Below are 24,605 nucleotides of genomic sequence, written 5' to 3' on the forward strand. Positions count from 1 at the left end.
TGCTCAAAGGATAGTCCTGGAACCTCTCAGTAGCCCCCGAGAGTTTGTCAAATGCAAATTCACCAGACTCACCCTAAAATGAACCAGAATTTTGGGAGGTGTCATAGCAATTTGTGTTTTAACAAGCTTTCTAGATGAGTTTTGTGCATCCTCAAGTTTGAGTAAGACTTTTAATACTTTCTTTTTTTTTTAAAGATTTTTATTTATTTATTTGACAGAGAGAGAGATAGCGAGAGCAGGAACACAAGCAGGGGGAGTGGGAGAGGGAGAAGCAGGCTTCCTGCCGAGCAGGGAGCCTGATGTGGGACTCGATCCCAGGACCCTGGGATCATGACCTGAGCCGAAGGCAGACGCTTAACGACTGAGCCACCCAGGCACCCTGAGTAAGACTTTTAATCTAGAAGAGGATGTTAATCCAAAGGGTTTGAGTCCCCCTAGCAGAGTTTCAGGCAGTGCAACAGATATTGTCAGACAGACTTTCTGAAGCCTTCTACTGTATTTGGTGGATATTAGCATTTATTGAACATTTTCTATGTTCTAGGCACTGTATTAGGTACTTTTAGGTATATTATTTATTTAATTCTCACAAAACTCTAGAAGGATCTTGCTTGACTCTAATGTAATGATGTCAATATGTAAAAAAAAAATCTAATAGGTCTAAACATTTTCTTCTCTTCCATTCTGTAGGAGATGTAAATTAATTAAAATTATGTCAAAATAATACAGTTGACCTTTGAACAACGTGGGTTTGAACCAACAGGGTAACTTATACGTGGATTCTTTTCAATAAGTATATGTATGGTACTGTAGATGAATTTTCTCTTCCTTATGATTTTTTTTTTTTTTTTTTTTGAGAGAGCAAGAGAGAGAGAGAGAGAGAGTGCTAGCATGGGGTAGGGAGAGGGGCAGAAGAAGAAGGAGAGAGATAATCTTAAGCAGGTTCCACGCCCAGTATGGAGCCCACTGTGAGGCCCGATCTCACAACGCTGAGATCATGACCTGAGCCGAAATCCAGAATTGGACTCTTAACCAACTGAGCCACCCGGGCGCACCTCTTTTTTTTTTGTTTTTAGAGAGAGAGAGAGGAGGGGAGGGGTAGAGGGAGAGAGAATCTTAAGCAGGCTCCATGCCCAGCACAGAGTCTGACTTGGGGCTCAATCTCAAAACCCTGAGATCATGACCTAAGCCGGAATCAAGAGTCCGACTTTTAACTGACTGAGCCACCCATGCACCCCTTTATGATTTCCTTGACAACATTATCTTTGGCTTACTTTATTGTGAGAATATAGTATACAATACATATGATGTGTAAAATACGTGTTAATTGACCACTTATGTTATTGGTAAGGCTTCTGGTCAATAGTGGGCTGTTAGTAGTTAAGTTTCTGGGGAGTCAAAAATTATATGTGGGTTTTTGACTGCATGGGATGTCAGTGCCCCTAAGTCCTGTCTTGTTCAAGGGTCAGCTGTAGTTCCTTATGTTTGTATAGTTTTCATCTTATAAAACATTTTTATAACCTTCATCTCATCATATTGTTATAACAACCTAATTGTTGAGCAGTGTCTGTGATCCTCATTTTATGCATAAGAATATTAAGGTTCAGGAAAGTTCCTTGACTTGCTCAGTGTCACATAGTTTGTAGGGGTTCAAGCTGGGGCACAAACCCAAGTCATTTGACCAGAAGTCTAGAGATCTATATATGTGTGTTATGTCTGCTGTATATTACTATGCTTCTTGATTTGTGGCAAATGGTACTTTTCCAGGCATTTGCAAGAGTTGTTAGACCTTTGAATGTCTTTGAAAGGTGGACATCAAAGCTAGTGATCACTAATGAAAAACAGGGTAGATGGTCTGTAATAAAATGACTCAGATGCATTCTTTGTAGTAATAGGGAAATTATGAAATTCAATAAAGGAGTGAACGTATTCTAGTAAATGCTTATTTTTTCCTTCCATTGCCTCTAGAATAGTGGTCTTAACTCTTTTTGGGTCTTGAATCCCCTAAGAATTTGGTTAAAGCCATGAACCCTTCTTGTGGAGGAGGGTACATAATCACTTGCATGGAGTATTTGGCAGGGACTGAGGGGTATGGGAAAGAAGAGATCACATCTTTCTCTGCCTGTGCGGACAGATTTTTTTTTTCTATTTAAAAAAAATTTTATTGTTATGTTAATCACCATACGTTACATCATTAGTTTTTGATGTAGTGTTCCATGATTCATTGTTTTTTTTTTTTTTAAAGATTTTATTTATTTATTTGAGACAGAGAGAATGAGAGAAAGAGAGCACATGAGGGGGGAGGGTCAGAGGGAGAAGCAGACTCCCCATCGAGCAGGGAGCCCGATATGGGACTCGATCCAGGGACTCCAGGATCCTGACCTGAGCTGAAGGCAGTCGCTTAACCAACTGAGCCACCCAGGCGCCCCCATGATTCATTGTTTGTGCATAACACCCAGTGCTCCATGCAGAACGTGCCCTCCTTAATACCCATCACCAGGCTAACCCATCCTCCCACCCCCCTCCCCTCTAGAACCCTCAGTTTGTTTTTCAGAGTCCATCGTCTCTCATAGTTCGTCTCCCCCTCCGATTTCACCCCCTTCATTCTTCCCCTCCTGCTATCTTCTTCTTTTTTTTTTTCTTTTCTTAACGTATATTGCATTATTTGTTTCAGAGGTACAGATCTGTGATTCAACAGTCCTGCACAATTCACAGCACTCACCATAGCACATACCCTCCCCAGTGTCCATCACCCAGCCACCCCACACCTCCCACCCCACCCCCCACTCCAGCAACCCTCAGTTTGTTTCCTGAGATTAAGAATTCCTCATATCAGTGAGATCATATGATACATGTCTTTCTCTGATTGACTTATTTCACTCAGCATAACACCCTCCAGTTCCATCCACGTCGTTGCAAATGGCAAGATCTCATTCCTTTTGATGGCTGCATAATATTCCATTGTATATCTATACCACATCTTCTTTATCCATTCATCTGTCGGTGGACATCTTGGCTCTTTCCACAGTTTGGCTATGGTGGACATTGCTGCTATAAACATCGGGGTGCATGTACCCCTTCGGATCCCTAATTTGTATCTTTGGGATAAATACTCAGTAGTGCAATTGCTGGATCATACGGTAGCTCTATTTTCAACTTTTTGAGGAAACTCCATACTGTTTTCCAGAGTGGTTGCACCAGCTTGCATTCCCACCAGCAGTGTAGGAGAGTTCCCCTTTCTCCGCATCCCCGCCAACATCTGTCATTTCCTGACTTCTTAATTTTAGCCATAATGACTGGTGTGAGGTGGTATCTCATTGAGGTTTTGATTTGGATTTCCCTGATGCCAAGCAATGTTGAGCACTTTTTCATGTGTCTGTTGGCCATTTGGATGTCTTTGGAAAAATGTCTGTTCATGTCTTCTGCCCATTTCTTGATTGGATCATTTGATCTTTGGATGTTGAGTTTAAGAAGTTCTTTATAGATTTTGGATACTAGCCCTTTATCTGAGATGTCATTTGCAAATATCTTCTCCCATTTTGTCGGTTGTCTTTTGGTTTTGTTGACTGTTTCTTTTGCTGTGCAAAAGCTTTTTATCTTGATGAAGTCCCAATAGTTCATTTTTGCCCTTGCTTCCCTTGCCTTTGGTGATGTTTCTAGGAAGAAGTTGCTGCAACTGAGGTCGAAGAGGTTGCTGCCTGTGTTCTCCTTTAGGATTTTGATGGGCTCCTGTCTCACATTGAGGTCTTTCATCCATTTTGAGTCTATTTTTGTGTGGTGTAAGAAAATGGTCCAGTTTCATTCTTCTGCATGTGGCTGTCCAATTTTCCCAGCACCATTTGTTCCATTGGACATTCTTTCCTGCTTTGTGGAAGATTAGTTGACCATAGAGTTGAGGGTCCATTTCTGGGCTCTCTATTCTGTTCCATTGATCTATGTGTCTGTTTTTGTGCCAGTACCATACTGTCTTGATGATGACAGCTTTGTAATAGAGCTGGAAGTCCGGAATTGTGATGCCGCCAGCTTTGCTTTTCTTTTTCAACATTCCTCTGGCTATTCGGGGTCTTTTTTGGTTCCATACAAATTTTAGGATTATTTGTTCCATTGCTTTGAAAAAAGTGGATGGTATTTTGATGGGGATTGCATTGAATGTGTAGATTGCTCTAGGTAGCATTGACATCTTCACAATATTTGTTCTTCCAATCCATGAGCATGGAACGTTTTTCCATTTCTTTGTGTCTTCCTCAATTTCTTTCATGAGTATTTTATAGTTTTCTGAGTACATATCCTTTGCCTCTTTGGTTAGATTATTTCCTACGTATCTTATGTTTTGGGTGCGATTGTAAATGGGATCGACTCCTTAATTTCTCTTTCTTCTGTCTTGTGTTGGTGTATAGGAATGCCACTGATTTCTGTGCATTGATTTTATATCCTGCCGCTTTACTGAATTCCTGTATGAGTTCTAGCAGTTTTGGGGTGGAGTCCTTTGGGTTTTCCACATAAAGTATCATATCATCTGCAAAGAGTGAGAGTTTGACTTCCTCTTTGCTGATTTGGATGCCTTTTATTTCTTGTTGTTGTCTGATTGCTGTGGCTAGGACTTCTAGTACTGTGTTGAGTAGCAGTGGTGATAGTGGACATCCCTGCTGCGTTCCTGACCTTAGAGGGAAAGCTCTCAGTTTTTCCCCATTGAGAATGATATTCGCTGTAGGTTTTTCATAGATGGCTTTTATGATATTGAGGTATGTACCCTCTATCCCTATACTCAAGAGTTTTCATCAAGAAAGGATGCTGTACTTTGTCAAATGCTTTTTCTGCATCTATTGAGAAGATCATATGATTCTTGTTCTTTCTTTTGTTAATGTATTGTATCACATTGATTGATTTGCGGATGTTGAACCAACCTTGCAGCCCAGGGATAAATCTCACTTGGTCGTGGTGAATAATCCTTTTAATGTACTGTTGGATCCTATTGGCTAGTATTTTGGTGGGAATTTTTGCATCCATGTTAATCAAGGATATTGGTCTGTAATTCTCCTTTTTGATGGGGTCTTTGTCTGGTTTTGGGATCAAGGTAATGCTGGCCTCATAAAACGAGTTTGGAAGTTTTCCTTCCATTTCTATCTTTTGGAACAGTTTCAGAAGAATAGGTATTAATTCTTCTTTAAATGTTTGGTAGAATTCCCCTGGGAAGCCATCTGGCCCTGGGCTTTTGTTCGTTGGGAGATTTTTGATGACGGCTTCAATTTCCTTAGTGGTTATAGGTCTGTTCAGGTTTTGTATTTCTTCCTGGTTCAGTTTTGGTAGTTGATACATCTCTAGGAATGCATCCATTTCTTCCAGGTTATCTAATTTGCTGGCATAGAGTTGCTCATAATTTGTTCTTATAGTTGTTTGTATTCCTTTGGTGTTGTTTGTGATCTCTCCTCTTTCATTCATGATTTTGTTGATTTGGGTCATTTCTCTCTTCTTTTTGATAAGTCTGGCCAGGGGTTTATCAATCTTGTTAATTCTTTCAAAGAACCAGCTCCTAGTTTCGTTGATCTGTTCTACTGTTCTTTTGGCTTCTATTTCATTGATTTCTGCTCTGATCTTTATTATTTCTCTTCTCCTGCTGGGTTTAGGCTTTATTTGCTGTTCTTTCTCCAGCTCCTTTAGGTGTAGGGTTCAGTTGTGTACTTGAGACCTTTCTTGTTTCTTGAGAAAGGCTTGTATTGCTATATACTTTCCTCTTAGGACTGCCTTTGCTGCATCCCAAAGATTTTGAACAGTTGTGTTTTCATTTTCATTGGTTTCCATGAAGTTTTTAAATTCTTCTTTAATTTCCTGGGTGACCCATTCATTCTTTAGTAGGATGCTCTTTAGCCTCCATGTATTTGAGTTCTTTCCGACTTTCCTCTTGTGATTGAGTTCTAGTTTCAAAGCATTGTGGTCTGAAAATAGGCAGGGAATGATCCCCGTCTTTTGGTACTGGTTGAGACCTGATTTATGACCTAGGATGTGATCGATTCTGGAGAATGTTCCATGGGCACTAGAGAAGAATGTGTATTCTGTTGCTTTGGGATGGAATGTTCTGAATATGTCTGTGAAGTCCATTTGGTCCAGTGTGTCATTTAAAGTCTTTATTTCCTTGTTGATCTTTTGCTTAGATGATCTGTCCATTTCAGTGAGGGGGGGTGTTAAAGTCCCCCAGTATTATTGTATTGTTGTCAATGTGTTTCTTTGCTTTTGTTATTAATTGGCTTATGTAATTGGCTGCTCCCATGTTAGGGGCATAGATATTTACAATTGTTAGATCTTCTTGTTGGATAGACCCTTTAAGTAGGAAATAGTGTCCTTCCTCATCTCTTATTACAGTCTTTGGTTTAAAATCTAATTTGTGTGATATAAGGATTGCCACCCCACCTTTCTTTTGGTGTCCATTAGCATGGTAAATGGTTTTCCACCCGCTCACTTTCAATCTGGGGGTGTCTTTGGGTCTAAAATGTGTCTCTTGCAGACAGCATATCGATGGGTCTTGTTTTTTAATCCAATGTGATAGCCTGTGTCTTTTGATTGGGGCATTTAGCCCATTTACATTCAGGCTAACTGTTGAAAGATATGAATTTAGTGCCATTGTATTGCCTATAAGGTGACTCTTACTGTATATTGTCTGTGTTCCAGTCTGGTCTGTGTTGCTTTTAGGGTCTCTCTTTGCTTAGAGGACCTCTTTCAATATTTCTTGTGGGGCTGGTTTCATGTTTGCAAATTCCCTTAGTTTTTGTTTGTCCTGGAAGATTTTTATCTCTCCTTCTATTTTCAATGACAGCCTAGCTGGATATAGTATTCTTGGCTGCATATTTTTCTCATTTAGTGCTCTGAATATATCCTGCCAGTCCTTTCTGGCCTGCCAGGTCTCTGTGGATAGGTCTGTTGCCAATCTAATGTTTCTACCATTGTAGGTTACAGATCTCTTGTCCTGAGCTGCTTTCAGGATTTTCTCTTTGTCTCTGACTCGTAAATTTTACTATTAGATGTTGGGGTGTTGACCTATTTTTATTCATTTTGAGAGGGGTTCTCTGTGCCTCCTGGATTTTGATGCCTGTTTCCTTCCCCAAATTAGGGAAGTTCTCTGCTGTAATTTGCTCCAATATACCTTCTGCCCCCCTCTCTCTTTCTTCTTCTTCTGGGATCCCAATTATTCTAATGTTGTTTCGTCTTATGGTATCGCTTATCTCTCGAATTCTGCCCTCGTGATCCAGTAGTTGTTTATCTCTCTTTTTCTCAGCTTCTTTATTTTCCATCATTTGGTCTTCTATATCACTGATTCTCTCTTCTGCCTTATTTATCCTAGCAGTTAGCGCCCCCATTTTTGATTGCAGCTCATTAATAGCCTTTTTGATTTCGACTTGGTTAGATTTTAGTTCTTTTATTTCTCCAGGAAGGGTTTCTCTAATAACTTCCATGATTTTTTCAAGCCCAGCTAGTATCTTTAAAGTGATGATTCTGAACTCTAGATCCGACATCATACTAATATCCGTATTGAGTAGGTCCCTGGCAGTCGGTACTACCTCTTGTTTTTTTGTTGAGGTGATTTTTTCCGTCTTGTCATTTTGTCCAGAGGAGAATAGAATAATGAGAGAACAAAATGCTAACAGGGTAACAACGTCCCCAGAAAATATACTCTAAACAAATCAGAAAAGACCTCAAGCCAGGGGAAAAGAAAGGGAAAGAAAGAAAGAAGAAAAAGAAAAAAAAGAAAAAGAAAAGATAAAAACAAATAAAAACAGAACAAAACAAAAAGAGAATATGATCAAATATGATCAGGCTGGTCCATAGATCAGTGCCACACACTAGATTTGGGGTGTATTTTGGTCTGTTAGAAGAAAGTGCCTCCCAAAATTTTAAAGAAAGAAAAACTTATATATGTACAAAAATAAGGGTTGATATAATGAAGGGATGGAATATGACTGTAAAGATGAAAATTATTAAAAATTTTATAAAAGGAATTGATAAGTTGTTTGAAAAAAGAAAGAAGAGGGTTTAAAAAAAGAAAAAAGAAAAAAAAAGGGAGAGAATGTGATCAGGCAGGAGAGTAGAACAAAACCATACAGTAGAGATTTAGGGTATATTTTGATCTGTTAGAAGAAACTATCTCAAAATTTTAAAGAGAGGACAACTTATATATATTTGCCAAAAATAAGGGTAACTACTATGAAGGGATAGAATGTGACTCTAAAAATGAAAAATAAAAATGTTTTTTAAAAAAGGGATTGATAAGATGTTGGTTGAAAAAGGGAAAAAGAAAAATTCAAAAAAAAAAGGACAGTTAAAAAAAATTAACTTTGAAAGACTAAAGCATCATTTTTAAAAAGCCGTGGAGTCTATGTGCATTATTCCCCTAGTGCTGGAGTTCTGCCGTTCTCATTGATCGGTAAACTTGGTCTTGGCTGGCTGTTCTCACTGATCTTCTGGGGGAGGGGCCTGTTGCCGTGGTGCCCAAATTTCTTTGCCGGAGGTGGAATTGCCCCGCCCTTGCTGGGTGCTGGGCTAAGTAATCTGCTCGGGTTTGCTCTCCGGAGCTTTTGTTCCCTGCAAGCTTTCCTTACAGCTTTAGAGGCCGGGAGTGAAAATGGTGGCCTCCCAATCTCCGCCCTGGAGGAGCCGAGAACTCGGGGCCCCACTCCTCAGTGCGCCCCCAGAGAAAAGCAGTCAGTCACTCCTGTCTCCCCGGTCTCCGGCCGCACTCCGTGCTCACCCGGCCTGTGACCGAGCGTTTCTATCTCTGGCACCTGACCCCGTGTGGAGTCTCCAAACCCAGCAGATCCCTGTGGTGGGCTCCCCTGCTGCTCCTCCCGGGGAAGGAAGGGGAGTCTCCCCGGATCTGCCGCTTGGTGGGTCCCTGCTGGAGGAGCAGTGGCCCGACTGTGCCGCGGATCACGGTTTATGGCAACCCCGAGCTGAGAGCCCACGCCTGGGCTCCGTCTCTGCAGCCGGCTTCCCCGCTCCGTTACCTGGGAGCTCTGCCACACTCAGGCACCCCCGGTCTTTCTGTGACCCCGAGGGTCCTGAGACCACACTGTCCCGGAGGGTTCCACCCCCCGCTTAGCCACCAGAGTGACGTCCCTCGGTGGAGCCGACTTTTAAAAGTTCCGATTTTGTGCTCCGCGGCTCTATCACTTGCCAGAAGCGGCCTACGGAGGCCCCTCCCCCGCCGTCTGTCCTCCCGAATATCGCCTCGGATTCACTTCTCCGCACGTCCTACCTTCCAGAAAGTGGTCGCTTTTCTGATGAGAGAGTTGTTGGTCTTCTTTTCTTCGATCTCCTGTTGAGTTTGTAGGTGTTCAGAATGGTTTGATCCCTATCCAGCTGAATTCCTGAGACCAGACGAAATCCAGGTCTCCTACTTGCGGACAGATATAAAAATGAAATGGAAGGGTAAGTTAAATAAGAGGTCACACATCACTTTTATTATTGATAAGGGCTGGGGTGGAGGATTTAGCTTAGAAGGAAAGCCTGATGGACCTACTAGTCCTGAGCGCCAGCATCAGGCAGAGTTAGCCATTCATGTCAGTGCTACCTAGTGGCAAGTCTGCTTCTGGAGAAGCATAGTGGAATTTGCTTTCACTGGGTAGGCAGTGACTTCCAAAGAGGGAGAAAGGCAGAGCAAAGCAAACTATCTCCAGTATATTCTTTTCAGATTCACCACTAGAGGGTGTGTGTGTGTGTGTCTGTGTATGTGTGTGTGTGTGTTCACCACTAGAGGGAGGGTGTGTGTGTGTGTGCGCGTGTGTTGGGGAGAGAGAGGGGAGGAGGCAGTGTAGTGATGAACAGGGTTGAATAATCGAAAGGGCTGAAGACTGCAGGCTGCTCTCAGGCTCACTCAAGTAGGCTTTAATAAAGGTGAATGATACAGTGCTTCAGGATGAAGAAAGTGCAGATAATCATCAAGGGGATTGAAAACTTTATGCAATCCCAGATGTGCTTTGTCTTCAGATTACAAACCTGTGAGATAAGGGTGTGGCGTCTTACTTTCAGGGGAGCCCAGGCACAAGTTTATACAAGGGGTCTTTTATACTACTCTGGTCATGTAGCCAAAGTCAGGCTGTGGAACTGATTAAACGGCATGCAAACCATCAATCTCTCCATCTTTAAACAGTATAGGCAAGCTGGGCCTGGCTACTTCCAGGGGAGTTTGGAACTTTAAATGGCACATTATAAATCACTAGCTAGCACATTCCCTCCCTGACTTGTCCATAAGCCCTGGAGATAAGCATAGAGCTGCTCTGATTCTGCTGCAAATGACAGATTCTTTGCTTGAGCAAACTTCAGTCAGGCTGCTGGACCTTCTTCTAGGTGTATCAGTGCACTTCCTTGTAAAATCCAGTTTTGGCAAGAACCCTACTAGATCAGTTTAGCAAGAACCACTACCCGCCTTGCCCTTGATTTCTGATCATTCTGGACGTGTGATCAGGTTCGTCATCCTTTAGCACTCCCCAGTGATGTCTGATCACCCTGTCCTGTTTTCAGCAAGTATCTGTTCGGTTGCTTTAGCTAGAACCCCCCTCACCCCTGAAGTTTCCTGTTTGTAGTTTTCTATCCATTGCTACCCTGCCCCTTGGCTATAAATTCCCACTTTCCCGTGCTGTATTTGCAGTTGATCCTTCTCTCTCTCCCCCACTGTGAAATCCCATTGAAGTGGTCCCTACACTTAATGCAGTGGTCCTGAATAAAGTCTACCTTACCATCTTTAAAAGTGTCATTGGATATTTTTTTTTTCTTTTATAGTCATGGTGCCTTGACTCAGATAGGTTCAGATTCATCATTGGACCCCCAGATCTCTCACCCAGGGCCCTAAGTATGCACCTCTGAAGGCTTTGTCTTCATTCCTGACTGATTGATCGGGGGTCCATTGGTGAGTCCGACTTCTGAACTATTGCTCCAGACAAATGTCTGTTGAAGCTGGTAAGGACAGATTTTGATGTTTAAGATTTTGATTGTACTCTTTGAAGCTGGGTTAGAGTCCCACGCTTTTTTGCAAGGTACCTGCTGGCCTGGAAGGTCTTCCTGGCTCCTTGTTCTGAGGGGGGATTATTCCCTGACTCCCTGGGCTGGAAGCTTCTTTCTCCTGGCTCTCTGTGAGGTCTCTCTCTTCTTTCTGTTGCATCCCGCTTCTCCCAGGGGAACTTCTCAGTCAACTGAAACCCCTTTTCTCAAACTCCTGCTGACTTTCTGCTGGGCCTGCTTCCTTTCTTATTGGCATGATTTTGCTGAGGGTAATTTGGAACTTCATTGTCCTCTTCGGGAAACTTGAGATCTCTCCAACTTGACTCCCTGTACCTCTCCCTTCCTGCTGCTTCTACTCCTCCTTCCTCCTCTTACTACCTTCAGTCTTCCCTCTAGTTTCCTTGAATGCTTTGAGATGTACATCTTCAAGCCCCTGCCACCTCCATCCGTCTGTCCACCCCTGTTGACTTTTCCCTCCCCACTTCAGCCCTCAGCTTTCTACAGCCCTTGGAACTGTAGGTGCCTTAGCCTCCATTGGGTCCTCTCAAGGGAGTCAGGTACCCCTGAAAGCAACTCCCTGAGGCTCAGAAGAGGAAAAAGAAAGGCCATTTGGAAATAGAGTTAGACAATTTGTCCACTCATGGACTTTGGAAATGTCCAGACAGCACTTAGATGTCTTTTCAATCACTCACCTAAAATTTGGTCCATTGCCTTCATAAGATTACGTATCACAGCAAAAAAAATCTTACAAGTTTCCACACTTATTGGTAGGCAGGTCACCTTAACTTGGTCCATTTGTCACAAACACAATTTGGATGAAAATACAAAGTGGAGTTAAACCAGTGAGATTGCATTACTGTTTTACTGACTCATGGCTAAAATTTTGGAATGGAAGCTGTAAGATCTCTATTTGTATGTGTCTGTATGTTTATATATATGTGTGTTATAGATGTGTTGTAGTTTCCTACCTCTTGATCGTATTACCAAATTAATTTATAAATTAATTTATAAAATCCCTTAAAAGGAGAGGTGCCTGGGTGGCTCAGTCAGTTTAGTGTCTGACTGGTGATTTTGACTTATCTTGTGGGTGGTGAGATCGAGCCCTGTGTGGGGCTCTGCACTCAGTAGGGAGTCTGCTTGAGATTCTTTCCCTCTATCCCACCCCCCACTTTTGCCTGTGCCATGGTCTCTCTCTCTCAAATAAATAAATAAATCTTAAAAAAAACATAAATAAAATCCCTTAAAGGAGTTCTATTCAAATTGGCTTAGAAACTAATGAACACTTAAATAAATTTTCTTAAAACTCAGAGATATAGAAACTAACCCGTCTTTTTTTTTTTTTTTAAGTTCACATGATTTGGGATAATCTTTGGCAAATAAAGCTAGCTTTAAAATTATTGATAAAATTATTGTTAAACTCTGAGAACTTCAGAGTTTCCAGCATTAAATATGTAATGCAGGTACAAAGGTTTTTTCTACCTATGTTTACTAGTCCAACAAACTTACGTTATTTCTGCTAGAAACTATAAATCTAACCTAAAAACAAAATGTATAATAAAAAGGAATTGCTTAGTGTGTGTCAAGCACAGCAGTTAAAAAAGACAAAGAAGGAAGAATCATATGAATAACTTTGTAGGTTCTTTAGGTTGTTTGCATCTGTGATTTTTTTTTTTTTTGATACTTGCTTGACTTGTCAAAAAGAAAAAATAACTTAAGATGATGGATGGCTAGCTTTGTTTAGTTAATGTCTTATGAAATTTTCATGAGTAATTCAAACATAATTGTTAAGATCAAGTAAATTAAATAGATAAAAATGGGATAAAAGTTTATAAATGAACTTCTCAGTGATCATTCTGTTTTATAATAGGTCTTAAAAATAGTTTCAAAAACCTTCTTATAACTTTAAGTGTTCAAGCTATACAAAGTTAAGTTAATCATGGATATTTATTGACTATCTAGATCTCATTTCCAAATTAGAGAAAATATTGAAACATTCATTGCTGAACATTAATTTTATTTACTTTTGGCATTTCATTTTTAATATGGTATAGAAAATCTAAGTATACTTGAATCTGTGAATAAACATGATAAAGTTGTGCTATGAAAAAGACACATGTCTGTAGGAATTATGAAATGATAATCTTAAACTTGCTATAGTATGATAGTATGTGAGTTTACAGTTGCCTGCTTCCTACTTTTCACTGAAAATTTGGGTTTCTGATGGTTAAAAATATAGTCAATATATGTAAATGAAACTACTAGGAATAATAAGGGTAAAGAAAAACTGTATAAAAGGAAAGTAAGATGTATTTTTGATAAGGAAAGGTATGAAGGACATGTTTTTGTTAAGGGGAAGAGTAATTTTTGTAAAATAGAAGGACTGGTTGTTTCAGAATGAGAAAGAAGAAAAGAGTGGGATGAAAACTGAATGGTTAATAAGAAAAATTCCTTACAAGATTTGTGGAAAAGGAAGCTTGGAAAAGGAATCTTTCCTTTTCTGGTCAAAGCTGGCCAAGATTGGATGGATTTATTTGTAGGGTTTTTAATTAATTAATTAATTTTAATTTAAAAAAATTTGCCTTAGTATTAATAGCACACTGATGTCAAACCGTTATTTGGTTTTCTCTTTGTGTTAAAACAACAAAGTTTTCTTAGATTATTTGTTTGCTCTTAATAAGAAATTGTAAAAAAGGTTGATTTTCTTTACCTTTTAAGTAATATGCCTGGGAAAACAAGATTTTGTGTTTTAAAATAATTTCCTGTGCTTCATATTATGTCGATCAGTTCTTTGATTGAAAACCAGGTGTTCTCAATAGTAAGAGCTAAGAATTTTTGTAACTAGGTAGCTTTCTGTATTTGCCTTTGAGATCTTTTCATGGTGACTTTGGTTAAATGGATAACTAAGGATTGTTTCCCAGTGACCTGTGATCCTGTTTAGTCAGATGATCAAACCTTCTGACCTTTGTGACAGCTTCCCCACATCAGCTCTAAAAGGAGTCTTTTTGACCTCCGATTAACGTTGAGATTTCCTAGATGACCTTTGAAAAATCTCATAGGTTTTGTCTCTCTCCTTATAAAAAGAGACATGTTTAACTAATTAGGCTTATTTAATATGTTCAATTATGTGGCAAGCATTGTCAAAAAAGTGATAATTGTACATACAATACAGGTTATGTGTTGTATGTGTTCATGAAATTGTATGATATTCATAGAAATTTGTCAATACCTTTATTATTGAGTTATTATCTTAAATTATTGTATGTCACAGAAATAACAAAATGTCCTTGTCAATAGCATTGTGATGAACTCTCATCAGATCTTTAACCTCGACAATTTTCAAGTGTTTTGTCACTCACAGACAGTTACAATTTTACTGTGATTCTTTTCTAGAAGTGTTTATAACCAGCTACAGGTTAGAATGCTCCTTGATGGCATCACTTGAAAACTTTGAGAACTTGCCATTTGATTGTGTAAGAATTTCCAGAACTAATGAAGAAACTGATGGATTCATAAAAACTGTTAACCCAGGATTAAGTAAAACAAGACTTAATTATATGGACCTGAATGAACTGATGAAGAGGATTAAAATTTTTTATAACTTCTTGTTTGAAATGTTGCTGGTTCTTTAATTTTTTCCCAAATTTAAGGAAAACCTTTTCTCTTTTCTTAAGCTAAGTGTAACTTACAGCAATTTGTAATTTATACCTTTGTAAACAACTGAAGCCCTGATCTTTCCTTCCTACCTGAGTGCTCTAGAAATTGGAAGCTCTTAGAGAGTGTTCTTATTTTCATGGCAGTATAGTTATTTATATAAGTTCAGTGAAAATCTGTTCTCCTTTAACAGGATGCAACTGGAAACCTTAGTTATATCACCAAGGTTTTTGTCTGGAATGTCATATTTGAGAATGATATGCATCAGATCAGATATGACCAGACAGTTTTAAGGAACTAAGGTTGACTTTGAGGAGCCAATGTTCATAAACCACACCCCTTGGAAAAACTAGCCTGTATCTGGCTTACAGGGTTTCCTGCCTTATAGGTGGGTAAGTAAGGAAGGTCATTTCTAGCAGGTCCAGGCACCTCAGGGTATTTTGAGAACTTTGAGAAGAGAGGAATTCTCCTATATCTGTAAGCACCACAGGCAAAAAAAATCTAGTGGCGAGTTCTTCATGTGGCTTTCCCAGACCTGAGAGGCTTTTAAAAGTCCAATCTGAGATTACTTATGAAATGTTCCAGCAAATCAAACTCAAACCAGGGCCTATGTAGTCAGTCACTATTTTTGCTGCACTTATGTAAATAATCAGACCAGGTTTAATGAGACTAAACTTACTTTGCAAACAGATTAGTCTTGCTTTGATTATCTTTGACAGAAATGAGGGTGACTGTAGAGAGAAATTTTTTTTGTTGCAGTAGAAAACTACAGTGTACCCTTGCTGGCTCATTTTGTACATTTTGCCAGATTTTTTTTTTTTTAATTTTTAAAGATTTATTTATTTATTTATTTTAGGGAGAGGTAGAGTGAGCGTGTGTGAGCAGGGTAGGGGCAGAGGGAAAGAGAGAATCTCAAGCAGACTCTGCATTGAGTGCGGAGCCTGACATGGGGCTCGATCTCCCGACCCTGAGATCACGACCTGAACCAAAACCAAGAGTCAGAGACTCAACCGACTGAGCCACCCAGGCGCTCCTTATTTTGCCAGTTTTTCCCAAATCCTGAAATCGTCTAGTTTCCTCCAATAGCTGGCTACAATTTTCCAAATTAACATTTCCAGTTTTTTTTCCTTCTGACTTGGAATCATTGAGAATTAAGACCACCCTTTTCCTGAAGTTCTGCAAGCTGAAGCTGGACAAATTGATATAAATTAAAAAAAAAAAAATTTTTTTTACCACAACAGATCATGTATGGGCAACCTTCCTGCCTCCTGCTGTATGGCCCATTCAGAAAGTTTACCAGAAATGCCTGATGCCATCACCAGAGACATTCAAACTGCCAACCAGGAAGATCTGTCAGATGGCCAACGCCATCCTCTACCATGCTTCAAGAACTTCAAATCTAAAACTTTGAGTGCTGCCCACTGGACCCAGAATCTGGGTTTCTAACTATTAATCTTTGTTTTTCTTTTATTTTCATAGCAACTGTCCTCATTAAATGCCTGACTGCTAGCCGCATCCAGCAAATGTCCTTTACTACCAAGTTCCAATAAATGATTCAGCTGATCTTAATGAACTAAAGGCATCCAGACAGAAAAACGATTTATATTGTTCAGAGGAAAGAAGGATGTCTCTTCTTTTCTTAAACAAGAGGGGGGACTGAGAAATAGACCACACTTTAGTCAGGCTGTTGAACCTTTTAGGTGCATTGGTGCACTTCTGTAAAATCTGGTTTTAGTAAGAACTCCTCCCCGCCTACCCCATTTCTGATCCCTCTGGACATGTGATCATGTTCCTCATCCTTTACCACCCACCAGGTGATTTCTGATCACTCTGGCCTGTCTTCAGTGAGAATCTGTTAGGTTAGTTTAGCCACACTGCCCCTCAATGCTGATATTTCCAATTAGTAATTTTCTATCCGCTAATCCCTGATACCTTGCCCCTTGGCTATAAATTCCCACTTGGCCATGCTGTATTTGGAGTTGATCCTTAGCACTCCCTCACTGTAAAATGCCATTGCTATGGTTCCTATATCTATCACAGTGGAGCTGAGTAAAGTCCCCCTGACCATCTTTTTTTTTTTTTTTAAAGATTTTATTTATTTATTTGACAGAGATACAGCGAGAGAGGGAACACAAGCAGGGGGAGTGGGAGAGGGAGAAGCAGGCTTACCGCTGAGCAGGGAGCCCGATGCAGGACTCCATCCCAGGACCCCGGGACTACGACCTGAGCCGAAGGCAGACGCTTAACGACTGAGCCACCCAGGCGCCTGCCCCCCCGCCCCCGCCATCTTTAACAAGTGTTACTGAATGGTTTTTTTTCCTTTAATGAAGATAACCCTCTTTCCACATATGGTTTACAGTACTGAGCTCCCTTAACGCTCAAGGGAGCTTCAGGAATCAGCATTAATTGTCTCCTCCAACTGACACAAATTTTGCCTCTGTACTTACCAGGTTAAAGCAGCGAGTGCTTCTTGTTTATATAGGACTTTTAGGAAAGAGTAAAAGCACTTACTTTTTCTTCTGGAAATATGATATAGTGTATAACCTTATTTGTACCTTTCCTATGAGATGTATTAGAAAAATTTAAAGACATTACGTATGTTTTTTGCAACCAGCATTTTATGACCATTAGAACAAATATGCAGCCCCGCATTTTTTATGAGGAAGCAGTGCACACGATTTCAGATTTAAGTCAATTCATGAGCTTTTTGTTTTATAGTAGCTCCCTCTTTAAATAATAATTTGTCAGGTAAAAGTTTTTATTCCTGCTTATCTCTTCTAGGAGTACTGCCTTGTGAGTTGTGTTCTTAGTTGTATATAGATTAGAATAATTTTAAATGATGTGTTTTATTCCTCTTCCAGTGACCTTTTGCCCCGAGATTTTGTAGTTTATACCTACAACAAGGAAGGGGCTCTGATCTCTGACCATCCTGATATACAGGTAATATATTTTCCTCTTGATCTTATAGCAAATTTAAAATAATTATAATTTTAAAATGAGTTCTATTTCCCATACACAAGACTGTATATTGCACCATCACCAAGGGCCACTCTTGACGTTTTAATACCTGGAGTTTTCCCAGGAAGGGAGTGGGTGGTGGGTGGTGGATGGTGGGTGCCTTTACATGGACTAGACTGTATTTTACAGTTCTCCAGGTACTCGGTAGTCAAGTGTTTTTTGGTTTTTTTTTTTAAGTCCAGGAAAAGAATCTTCTATTTAATGGTAATCCTTACTGCTTATGAAGGGGGAATGTTTGATATATTTTAACATACGTTTAAAAATTTTTTTTTGCTGAAAGTATCTCTGAAAGCACATCTTACTTCCTTATTAAACCATTTAACTTGCCATTAGTTCTTAGTAAAGAAAAAACACTTGTATGTCCTAAGTTTTTACTAAAAACAGTTCTTTTCTGAGGAAATGTGGCCCTCTTTGCATCAGAGAACAGAGTATTCCTGAGGACAGAACTGGCCGGGAATACTTGAAATAATTGGCAGTTGCTGAATTTGGCTTAATGTGTTAATAAATTAGAGCATAAACATTTCCAATGTCATTTGGGAAGAGTGTTTTTACAGTCCTTTTTGGCAGTTAGGTATTCTATATTTTTTTCTTTTGCATTAGTGTCCATGAGAAGTCTTTGTTCCAATTAAACATGTGTTATTTTTCTCCTCAGCTTTGTAATCTTTGGCTCGGTTGAGTTGTTTATGTTAGTTAGGCACTTCTGCAGCACTCTTCCAATAAACAGAAGGCAAACCTTTATTTTAGATTAATTACTAGTACTTAAAAAAAATAAGGATACGCTGACTAGTCTTACTCTTTTCTGATTCACTTTCTGATTCCTTTATTTTAGTGTCCTATTTGTCCATTGTTTAATAACAGACTGGTAGAGCAGCTTAAACATAGATGACAGCATAAACCAGATCACAAATAACCCATCTTATCTGTTCATTTAACCATTGAATTATTTATCCAGAGATTACTATGCCATGAAGCCAAAGACCACGTAGTTTAAGCCACTTGACAAAAGCAGTGATCGTAAAGGGTTGTTTTTTCCCCCCCCCCTTGGGAGAAGTTTCATGGTGTAGGTTTTGGAGATACACATTGTTTGGACTTAATCCTGGCTCTGTCATTTATTTGCTGGTCACGTTACTTTAACTTGTCTGCACCTTACTATCTTCACCTTAAAATGGGAATAATAATTACAGCTTCGAGGAGTTACTGGAAAGCTTAAATGAGTTAATACTTTTTATTTAAATTGAAGTGTAGTTGACATACAATACTATATTTGTTTTAGGTGTACAACATAGTGATTCAACATTTATATATGTTGTGATGTGATCACCATGACAAATATAGCTCCCATCTGTTACCATACGAAGTTGTTACATGTTATTAATTATGTTTCTTATGCTGTACATTGTATCAACATTAAATGAGTTAATACTTGTAAGATACTTAGAGCAGATAGCCTAACCATTTTTAACTCAATAAATATTATTACTTGTTATTATTGAAAATATATATGCTTAAAACTGTTAAAAATAGGTTTTGGTCATAGAAGTTTATGCAGCTGTTATTTTCAAGTAGTATTATGGACTTGTGCTTTCCTGGGTGATTGAAAAGTATAAACTAAGACTGATGAAGTCTTTTACTTGTTTCTTGGTTATTGAATATTGTTCAGATAGATGAAAGTATGTCTGTAAATTTGAGATACCAATTAAAACTTTGGTACTGGGAATTTTTGGCATATGGCTAGATTGCCAGATATCATAATGACATTACTTTTGTTTATAAGATACAATGAAATAACACTGAGAAAATTTAAACGCTTTCCCTTATGATCTATTATTTAAGATTAAAGTAATTTGTAAAGCTATTACTTGGTTTTTATAATCAGTGTCTTTCACAAGGCCATTTTTCACAAAAAAAACTAAGCTTTAATAACCACTTTATACAAGTTACTGTGTGAAGTAAAACCCCAAATTACTTTGTGTCAGAACTTTGGGGTACCTTGCCAAATGCATCAGCCAGTGTCTTCACTAAGTTCCCTAATTAATTAATACTTTTTGTTTCATCTGAAAACTATATTGGCTGCCCTAGGCATTTCCCTCTTAGAGTTCTGTGTATATTTCTCTCCCTAGTTGAGTTTTTTGCTTATAGTTCACGTGTTTCCAAAACTGTGGCATTTGTGCCTTTACTGTAATCACACAGTTTAATTAGATGTTTTATAAACTTATGAAATATGATTTTTTTAAAGATTTTATTTATTTGACAGAGAGAGACACAGTGAGAGAGGGAACACAAGCAGGGGGAGTGGGAGAGGGAGAAGCAGGCTTCCCGCAGAGCAGGGAGCCTGACGTGGGGCTCGACCCCAGGACCCTGGGATCATGACCTGAGCCGAAGGCAGATGCTTAACGACTGAGCTACCCAGGCGCCCCATGAAATATGATTTGTTGTTTTTTTAAAGTGCGTTGAAGGCTTTGGAAAGATTTAATAAAACCAAGTCATTTAAAAAAATACCATCAAGTTGATAGATTCAGTGACCAAGTGCTGGATTTCAGTCATGTCAAATAAGAGAGCTTCTACTATAATTGAAACTAGAAACATTTAATTTTGGAGTGCCAGGAGTTACAAGTATTATTATCTCATAAGTGCTACCTCATTGGTAATAGTAGAAGGTATTTATTTTCCTCTAGTGAGAAGAAGGCAATATCAAAGCTAGACTTTAACACAAAAGCACTAGAAAGAAAAACATAAGTGGTTGTGAACTGCCCCACACTAGAAAAAGTTGTAAATGTTGAAATTGAGCCTGTATTTTTAGCATAGAATTGTTTGTTTGTTTATTTATTTATTTATTTATTTATTTATTTATTTATTTATTTAAATTTTCACCACTTTAGACTTACAGGAAACGTTGCATGAATAATATAAAACATTCATGCATCCCCTTCACCTAGATTCTCCAAGTGTTAACATTTTACTTCATTTCCTTTATTCTTTCTTCTCTATTTTTTTTTTCTGAACCTTTTAGAGTATATTGCAGATATGGTATCCCTTTACCCTTAAACACTTCAGTGTAAATTCCCCCCCAAACAAGGAATTCTTTTATGTAATCAAGTACAATTTTCAAAATTAGGAAGGTAACGTTGAAGCAATACTATTATCTAATTTACAGATCTTATTGATATAGATTTTTTTGGCCCATCATCCCAGTAATGTACTTTATGGCAGAAGAAAATCCAAGTTCATGTGCTGCATTCAGTGGTTATGTCTCTGTAGTTTCCTTTAGTCTGGAAATCCTTTGTCTTCCCTTGTATTTCATGACACCGGCCTTTTTGGGAAGTACGGGCCAACTTTTGTAGAATGTCCTGCAATTTGAGATTGATGTTTACCCGTGATCAGATTCAGGTTATGTACTTTTGGCAGGAATACCACCAAAGTGATACCAAGTGGTTCTCAGTGTATCCTATCAAGAAGCAATTGCTGTGGTTAGTGTTGTTGCTGACAGTGTTAACTTTGATCATTTAGTTAAGGAATTGTCTGCCCTGTTTCTCCTCTGTTCAGTTAATGTTTTTTTTGCCTTTGTAAATGAATATTATGGTTAGACATTTTGAGACTAATATAAATATCCTGTTACTTCTCAAATTTTTACCCACTAGTGTTAGTATTTACTATTTTCCTGAATTAATGGTTATTATGATGGTGGTTAAAATGGTGATTTCCTAATTTCATTAGTGCTTCTCTATGCATTAGTGCCTTCTGCAAGGAAAAGTTTTCCTTTCTTAATTTTAATTATGTCAGTGTAGACTCACGATTCTTACTTTTTCATGAGTGAGATTGAAAATCTTCATATATGTGAGGGCATTTTTATGTTCTTTTGTGAATTGCCTGTTCGTGTCTTTTGCCCTATTTTCCACTGGGTTTTTTTGTTGCTGTTCCTCTAAGAGTTTTTTTTTTTTTTAGTTGAGGTATAATTGACATGAATTATACTGCATTAGCTTCAGGTGTACATCATAATGATTTGATATTTGTATATATTGTGAAATGATCACCACAGTAAGTCTCATTAATATCTGTTATACATAGTTAAAATATTTTTTTGTGCATGTGATGAGAACTTTTAAGATTAATCTCTTAGCAACTTACATATATGCAGTACAGCATTATTAACTATAGTTGCTATGCTGTCTTTAATCCAATTTTGTGTTAATTTTTATGTATGGTATAAGATGTTGGTCCAGTTTCATTCTTTTCTATCCAGTTGTCTCAGTACCATTTATTGAAGAGACTGGTATATTCTTGGCTCCTTTGTCAGAAATTAACTGACCATATAGGTGTGGGTTTACTTCTGGGCTCTCTGTTCTGTTCCATTGATCTGTGTGTCTGTTTTTATGCCAACACCATACTGTTTTGATTGCCATAGCTTTGTAGTATAGTTTGAAATCAGGGAGCATGATGCCTCTAGCTTTGTTTTTCTTTCTCAAGAAGAGAAAGAAGTGTCTTTATTCTATGTGGTGCTTTTTGTGATTCCAGACAAATTTTAGATTTTTTGTTCCATTTCTGTAAAAAATGCCCTTGGAATTTTGATAGGATTGCATTGAATCTGTAGATTGCTTTGGTTAGTCTAGACATTTTTTTTTTTAAGATTTTATTTATTTATTTGACGGAGAGAGAGAGAGACAGTGAGAGGGGAGTGGGAGAGGGAGAAGCAGGCTTCCCGCTGAGCAGGGAGCCCGATGTGGGGCTCGATCCCAGGATCCTGGGATCATGACCTGAGTTGAAGGCAGACGCTTAATGACTGAGCCAACCAGGTGCCCCTAGTCTAAACATTTTAACAATATTTGTTCTTCCAATCTATGATCATGGATTATCTTTCTGCTTATTTGTATCTTCTTCAGTTTCTTCATTAATGTCTTATCATTTTCTGTGTATAGGTCTTTCCTCCTTTGTTAAATTTATATCTGGGTATTTTATTCTTTTTGATGCAATTGTAAATGGGATTGTTTTCTTAATTTTTCTTTTTGCTAGTTCATTATCAGTGGATATAACACAACAGATTTCTGTATATTGATTTTGTTTCCTGCAACTTTATTGAATTCATTTATTAGTTCTAACAATTTTTTGGTGGAGTCTTTAGGGTTTTCTATATATAATATTATGTCATCTGCAAATAGTGACAGTTTTACTTCTTCCTCTCCTCTCTTGAGTTTTTAATCTTTCCCCTTTGATGTTTAAGAGTTCTTTATAGTTAGGGATGTTAGTCTTCTAGCTGTGATACAAGTTACAAATATTTTTTTTCCCAATCTGTATATTGTGTTTGATTTTGTTTTTTGGTGTTTCTTTCCATGTAGAAATTTGAAAAACTTTTTATTTAGTAAAAATTATCATTTTTTTCTTTTATTGCATATATATTTTGAGTGACAGCCTTTCTCTACACCCAGGTTAAAGAGGAATTCACCCATATTTTCTTTTAGTTCTTGTATGGTTTTTATTTTTTATGTTTAGATTGTTGATTCATTTAGATTTTATTCTGATGTATGGTGTGAGGTATGGATCTAATTTTATCCTTTTCCAAATGTCTAACCAGTGGACTGAGCACCATTTATTACAAAAATCCTTGTCCCAGTTCCATATGTACTTTGGTCTATTTCAAGTCCCCAAATTCTTTTCCACTGGTGGTTCTCTCAATTCACCACTGGTACCATACTATTTTAATTATTAAGGCCTTGTGATATGTCTTAATGTCTGGTAGGGCTAGTCTCCCCAACAGCCCTCTCCCCATGACCTTGGCTTTTTTTTAGTGCTTTGAAATGGTTTTAAAAGGAGAAAATCTCATTGTGTAGTAAAAAAAAATCTGATATTAGTGATAATATGCTTGTATTTCCAATGGCCAATTTGTTGCTCAAAATTAAGGATAAAGCCTCTTTTATTTTTTAAGATGGCTAAATGTAAAACTAATAATAATAAAATTAATATAAATATATGAAGAAAAGAAAATCATGGGATCAAAATTACTTTTTGCCACATACTCATTTTTCTTCCCGGTTGGCAGCATTAGCTTGTCACAGGATCCCCTGCTGTGTTAGATGTCAGTTGGTTGCTGTTGCTTCTTGGATGACTGTGATCTAAGACGTTAAACATGACATAATGCTGTCTTGTTCTGCTTCTAGGCTTAAAGGTTATTGGGGTAGAGCTGTTTGTACTTAGTATCCTCTGGAGTTCTGCCTAAACAGTTGTGTACTTGTAGGGTCATAATAGATAGTCCAAAGAATGCCATTGGTATTTTAAGATGCCAGTGATATAAACAAAATTATTAGTTTACTGACCTTAAATAATTTTGTTAGCTCTGTAATTTCTGTGATGAATTATAGCCATTTAACAGTATTTGAAGATAATACAGTTTTTATCGTTTAGAATCATTGTCATTATCGGGGCTATGTGGAGGGAGTTTATAATTCATCCATTGCTCTTAGCGACTGTTTTGGACTCAGGTAAGGAATTTTCTGTGTCACCTTTTTTTTTCTTTCTTCTATTTCTTACCCTTTTACCTATCTCTATTTCTAAATCAAGTCATTTTGAGGGACTTAACAAAATTAGATTTTACTTTGGTATTGCTGAAGATCTTTAGAGCTATGTATCGGGTATCATTCTTGACACGTTTATTTAAGAAAATATTACAGTTGGTGAGTTTCAATATCTAAAGAGAAAATTTTGTTGCTTTGAGACTGCTAAGTAATTTTTGCTATTTTAAAAAGCATACTTTTAATTTCTGTAGCACTCTATAAATTTTCACCTATCTTCTTTCATCTAAGTCTCATAATACCTGTGAAAAGGGGCTCACTCTCTCCCTATTTAGGTGATGAGCAAACTGAGGTTCAGAGAAATTGTACCACATATCAAGTAAAGTGATAATAATATTAAAATTATATTTATTGAAGGCCTGGCAATATGATGCTATGTGCTGGCTCGTTGGT

General features: G+C 38.2%; 1 protein-coding gene across 1 annotated transcript in view; it reads left to right on the forward strand.

Moving 5' to 3' along the window:
• ADAM9 (ADAM metallopeptidase domain 9) overlaps positions 1 to 24,605 on the forward strand; it is a 141,268-nt gene that overhangs the window by 15,258 nt on the left and 101,405 nt on the right. The window contains exons 4-5 of the mRNA XM_044912805.1: positions 17,496 to 17,574; positions 24,046 to 24,122. Coding sequence (XP_044768740.1) covers positions 17,496 to 17,574; positions 24,046 to 24,122 — 156 coding nt within the window. The remainder of the gene's footprint in view (positions 1 to 17,495; positions 17,575 to 24,045; positions 24,123 to 24,605) is intronic.

Source organism: Neomonachus schauinslandi, chromosome 2 (genome assembly GCF_002201575.2).
Source record: "Neomonachus schauinslandi chromosome 2, ASM220157v2, whole genome shotgun sequence".
In the NCBI taxonomy this organism is placed as follows: Eukaryota; Metazoa; Chordata; class Mammalia; order Carnivora; family Phocidae; genus Neomonachus; species Neomonachus schauinslandi.